This window comes from Aquila chrysaetos, chromosome Z, assembly GCF_900496995.4.
Source record: "Aquila chrysaetos chrysaetos chromosome Z, bAquChr1.4, whole genome shotgun sequence".
NCBI lineage: Eukaryota > Metazoa > Chordata > Aves > Accipitriformes > Accipitridae > Aquila > Aquila chrysaetos.
In genome coordinates this window covers 2,297,774-2,303,773 of record NC_044030.1, presented here as the reverse complement: position 1 = coordinate 2,303,773, position 6,000 = coordinate 2,297,774, and the positions used below count along the sequence as shown (strand labels likewise).

The 6,000-nt window shown below is 47.5% G+C and overlaps 1 protein-coding gene across 6 annotated transcripts in view; it reads left to right on the top strand.

The window, feature by feature from the left end:
• The window catches only part of NR2F1 (nuclear receptor subfamily 2 group F member 1), a 33,286-nt gene that overhangs the window by 1,788 nt on the left and 25,498 nt on the right, over window positions 1-6,000 (top strand). For 3 of the 6 annotated variants that reach the window (XM_030003907.1, XM_030003908.2, XM_030003905.2), the window contains exon 2: window positions 2,102-2,629. In XM_030003907.1, the coding sequence (XP_029859767.1) occupies window positions 2,102-2,629 (528 nt within the window). Of the gene's footprint in view, window positions 1-967; window positions 1,084-1,839; window positions 1,877-2,101; window positions 2,630-6,000 lie in introns of those variants that run through there. The other 3 variants (XM_030003909.2, XM_030003910.2, XM_030003906.2) reach the window with 3 other exon arrangements.

Genomic DNA, 6,000 nt, shown 5'->3' with positions numbered 1-6,000 from the left:
TATAACCTATTTACCGGTCCTTCTCATTTTAGCAGAATCCGCAGCCTGCATCTGGCAGCGGGCTCCTCACCATTTCCAACTGCTCTGCTATTTATTTTTTTTTTTTTTCCTCCTCCTTTCCAAAAGTCGCTGTGGTTTTCCTTGCGTTCAGGCTCATTCTCGCGTAGGAAGATTTCCTGCCCTCCTTTCTCCTCGAAATGTATTTTCTCGGTTTACAGTTAAAGTTTACCCTGTGACTGTCGTTAAAGATGTCTTAGAGTCACATCAGCGAAACAGTCGATTTTGCGGAGCAGGGATTACTACTGCCTTAATTGGTTTTAAAATTATATTTTATATGCCACAAGAAAAGGAATGAAGCTGCTCCAGATCTGAAAGAGCTCGCAAATATGACGACTTCATTGGTAGCTTCAGGGGCTGTTGGTAGGCGTCTGGGAGAGAGGAGGGGGGGGGAGGAATAAAAAAAAGGGGGGGGGAAGGAGGAGGAAAAAAAAAAAAAACAACCCCAAGTTAGAATTGTGCTCGCAGTTAATTGAAAAATAACTGCCAACTTTACAAGCAGATTGAAGAGGGAGAGGTGGGCTGGAGGGCAGCAGGAGAGAGGTCCGGCCCGGGAGGCGAGGAGGGCTCGGTGGGGAAGAAAAGAGAAAGTTTGAGAAAATGTGGCACGCCGGAAAGATGAGTGATCTGCGTGTGCGGGTGTGTGCCAGCGAGCGTGTGCGGGTGTGCGTGTGCGTGTCTGTGTGTGCAGGGAAGAAGCCTGAGTAGCCGTATCTTCCCCTGAAGTTACCTTTGTTTACATGGCATGCGGCTGCAAACGCTGGCACTGATGGAGTAAAACACACGCACGCACACACACACACACACACACACACACTCTAAAAAAAAAAAAAACTTTGGTCAGCTTTCGGGACTCGAGGCATGCTTACGCTCTGTGTGGAGATGGTTAATGAATCCAGTGTTTTTGCAGTTGCAAGCTTGTGCATTCACTGTGCAACGCTGACTGCAGGCTTTTGCAGTGGCAACAGCGCACCAAAGATATTAATTACACCGTCCCTTTTTTTTTTCCACGAATGTTTGGCTATTGTAAGTTCGGACCTTTTTGATTTATTTCCCCCCTTCCCTTGATAATATTTAATCTTTCTCTTCCTTTTAGCAGGGAGAACTTTGCTGGGCGGGGGAGGGGGGGTTCCTCTATGGAAAGCTGTTTCTGTGTAATAAAGTTAGCAGTGGGGAGCTGGGGGGCTGCGACCTGTTCCAGCTTGAAGGGTGACGACGCGGTATTTTTGAAGAATACGGACGCATTTGTTTTTATGAATTTTTTAATTTTGTTTTATTTTATTTAAAAAAAAAAAAAAAGCGACACAGCAGTTCACTTGTAAATCTCAGTGCTACCAGGGCAATCGGCTGGGATCCACAACAGAGCTTGGCTGTATTTTTAACAGCTGGCTGTGATTTTTAACCCCACTTTCTCACCACCCGGAGGATTTCTTTGATTTTATTTTTTTTACGTGCGGGGCTGCCTTTTGTTGCGAGAGGGGAGGGGGGCCGAGGACCGGGGGGGGGGGAAATGTGTGTTGTGTGTGCGGATTTGTCTTGTTTGCCTTGGCTGTTGGGGTTTTTTTTTGCTTCTTTTTTTTTTTTTTTTTTGGCTTCCCCCCCCCCTCCCCTTCTTTCTTTCTGTTTAATCTGTGTTTATTTTGTGAAGCCTGTCTGCATCGGGGGGGGGGGGGGGGGGGGCGCTTGGCTGCCGCTGGGCTGGGGCTGCCTGAGCAGGGGTCGGGGCCGGGGCCGTATGCCGGGGCCGGGGCCGGGCGGGGGGGGCGATGCAGGTCGGCTGCAGCTGCCCGGCTCCGCATGCCTCTGTCTGTCCGTGCCTGTGCGTGTGCCGGGGGCGAAGCGGGGAGAGGGGGTGTGTGTGTGCGTGTGTGTGTGTGTGTCTGTGTCTCTGTGTGTGTGTGTATGTGGTGGTGGGGGGGGGGGGTGGGGGGGGTGAAGAAAGAAGCCCGGCATTGTCTCCGGCTGGCTGGCAGCGCCGGCGGGGCGATGCCTGCGAGTCCTCCTGGATGCACATTTCCTCTCCTTCTCTCCTTCTTTTTGTCAGCGGTTCAGCGAGGAAGGATGCCGCCCACCCAACCCAACCCCGGCCAGTACGCCCTGACCAACGGCGACCCCCTGAACGGCCACTGCTATCTCTCGGGATACATCTCCCTGCTGCTGCGGGCCGAGCCCTACCCCACCTCCCGCTACGGCAGCCAGTGCATGCAACCCAACAACATCATGGGCATCGAGAACATCTGCGAGCTGGCCGCCCGCCTGCTCTTCAGCGCCGTCGAGTGGGCCCGCAACATCCCCTTCTTCCCCGACCTGCAGATCACCGACCAGGTGGCCTTGCTGCGGCTCACCTGGAGCGAGCTCTTCGTCCTCAACGCTGCCCAGTGCTCCATGCCCCTCCATGTGGCCCCGCTCCTGGCCGCCGCCGGCCTCCACGCCTCCCCCATGTCGGCCGACCGCGTCGTCGCCTTCATGGACCACATCCGCATCTTCCAGGAGCAGGTGGAGAAGCTGAAGGCGCTGCACGTCGATTCGGCCGAGTACAGCTGCCTGAAAGCCATCGTCCTCTTCACCTCAGGTGAGAGGGGGGCGAGGGGGGGGGGGGAAGGGGGGGGCGAGTGGGGGAGGGGATGGAGGGGGGGGGAAGCGCCGTGGGAAAAAAAAAAAACAAAACCAAACCAAAACAAAAAAAAACCCAAAACCAAAAAAAAACACCACCACCTGCGGAAAAATGGAAAAAAAAAAAAAAGTGAATATATATATTATTTATTTTTTTTTAAAGAAAAGAGGCGGAAGGCCGAGGTAGCATAGTGCCCGAGGGGGTACACCCCGGCCCAGGGATCGACCTCCCCCCCTCCCCCTCAGCCCCACTGATGTTGGCATTTTAACACACCCCCCCAAAATAATAATACTAAAAAATATATATATATATACACATACATATATATATCTATCTCAAATTAAGTGAAGGCGGTGGAAACATGCATGTTAACAATTTTTCCCTGTGATAGATGGTTCGAATTAACTAGCGGGAAAGTGCATTAGCGTCGCCTTTGAAGTGCTCTGGTCGTAGCCTATAAGAATATAATACGTCTTCTATTATTGTAACCTGCGAGGGAGAAATTTATAAACATCAAAGGCGAACGATGTGGAGGAAATATAGGAAATGGAAACAAGGCGAGATAAGAGGCCCGGCAGTGTCATTTTTTAATTATTATTCTAATTATCGCCACGATGGGGCTAATTGCCACTTTTTTCTGCTTGTTTGTTTTTCCTTTTCTTCCCCCCACCCCCCCACCCCCCTCCTCGATCCCCTTGCTCCTCTCTTGTCCCGGTTTCTACCCCCCTTTTCCAAACCGGTCCTCCCGGTTAGCGATAACTAAACAGCTCCGATAAATCTGGCTTAAAACTAGGCCGAGGCAAAATTAAAAGCATTCCTGAACAAAGATGGCAAATCGTTCAAAGGCCTTGTTTAACAGTAAGCAGTTTATAATCCATCAATATTTGTTGCCTTTCATGCATGAAAAATAGTATTTACATTGTATTAAAATGACTCCTAAATTTGCACAATATTGTAATGTAGCAAATGTAGTATTAATATCGATTTGAACATCAGATAATTTATTTAGACAGGAGTATCTAATTTGTATGCAGGGTGGTCGGAGACGTGTACTGTGACTGCCCCCTTTTACTTCCAGTGCAAATGCAGTCTCGCAGTGTTGAAGGGAATATTTCTTTGCAAAGGATAAAGTGCAGATCTTAAAACAAACGGAAGATTTACTGAACAGCCAGCTCGACATTTTAATGTATTTTATCTTAATAAGTCTTCTTGATGGAAACATGTTTTTCAAAAGTGACAAAGAGACCTGCCGGCATTTATCAGGCTGATTTAACTCCGCAGCCTGCCTGCAGACTTCCAGACTTTCCCTTCCCATTCATTTCAGGGTACTCATCAATAAACAGGGACAGTCAGGGAGAACCCTTCTTTTTTATATTAGTAGCAGTATTATTATTTATTTATTTTTATTTTTGCCAGACCCAACTTTGAGAGATTCTTCCCAAGCAGAGGGGGCCTGGCCTGTGCCTCGGCCCTTCCACCCACCAAAGGCCCTGGGAAGTAGATTGCCCCAGATGGGGACATATTTGGGGGGTAGGGGTGGTTCTGTAATTTTTTTTTTTCCTCTCTTTCTCTTCTCCCCCCACCCCCCACCCCCCGCTTTGCCTTTCCCAAATGACCGACCTTGGCTAGAAACACGGCTTTAGTGCCTTCAGAGGAGCCCTTCATCTACCTCTGTTAGAAACAAATGTAGTAACTAAATGTTTGCAAGGGGAAAAGACCCTTCCCACGACGGAGCGGAGCGTGAATGGGGTTCAGGAAGGGAACAATGATGTTACTTGGGAGCAGGATCGCACAGGGCATCTCAGAAAATGGAAATACAGCTGTCAGGAGTAATCTACCCCTTACCCCCATCCGCACATTTCCACTTTTCACTAAACTTGTTTTGATTGCTTAGCCAGAGGGGAATTCATGGGAAGCCTTTCTCAAAGTCATCCAACTTTTAAACAAACTTTGACTGATGGAAAAGACATTTTTAGACATATTGTCCAAAGTCCTTCGCTAAGGACTAAGTATTTAAAGCTGGCATGGGTTTCTCCTGTTGTGGTTTTTTTACTCGGGCTCCGGATAGCATGTATTTAATCCGTAAAATTCTGGACACCGTCCAATGACTGGGTCGTGACCCAAAACCTGCTCCTTTCTTGCCTCCTTCTCCCCCCCCCCGCCCTTTTTTTTTTTTCTTTCCCCCTTCCCAAACTTTAGAGTTATTAATTCCTGCACCTACCTTTTCCTCGTCATAAATAAATGTTTTCAGGAAGGGACCGAGCCAGATAACATAAATCCAATAAATCTATTTGCAGCGCAATAAGAACTTTGATTTCTAGTTAGATGCCAGCTGATTACATCTATATTTTCTGAACACTAAACTCTTCTGAACACGTAACATGAAATACATTCCCGCCACTACAAAGGGGAAGGCTGGAGTGTGCTGAACAGTAATGGTTATTTATTTACATAATTTCTTTTCCATAGACTGCGGGAAGAATTATAGAGCTTTCCCTTATTGACACACTGCCATATAAAAAAGTGAGGCGCACACACACAGGATTTTCACATCAGCCCACTTTCTGAGATGGAATAATAATTCACCTCCGGTAAACACGGATTGCATTATTTCTCCCATGGATTCCACCTCTCTGGACTCCATAATCTGATCGAGCTGTGCACCCCTTAATTACTATTAATTTTAATCCCGTTCCGAGGGGCGAGTCAAGCCTTCCCACCGCCACCTTTAAGGATGCGGAATAAAACCCGAGTAAAGGCATATGCCAGGCCATTTAAAATAATTAAAGCTCAAAAGATATTATCGGCATGAGAAAATCCCGAGCGTTTGGAGGTCTAAGGCAAAAAACCCAAGGCGTGTTTTTTCTAAGCACACCCCCACCACCCCCCCATCCCCCGGCTGCCGCCCTTCTAGCCAGCAACTTCCCCGTCCACATTGTCCAGTGACCTGCAGTTATAGGTGCACTTACCGTAAATATCTGATAAATATTTTACTAACCTTAAGGGTATGACATATGGGGCATCAAGAAAAAAGCCCTGCTAGGGTGTCAGTAAGACCCTTTCATATTGCATTGTTTGGAAGTTGAATAGGATCCTAATGCATAATGGGCAGATAATGCATGTAAAATAGCAAGATATATGTAAATATGGAGTGTGATTTGTGGCAATCAACATATGAACGGGCCTGTGTTTTTGATATATATTGCAAACAAGAACAGGCCCGAGCTTTTGATAGATATATATGTTGCAACCTGGTGCTTTAGATGTTGCAAAATATCATTGCATTAAAGGTACAGTATAGATTAGCAGAGCAGCCTGGCTCAGATAAT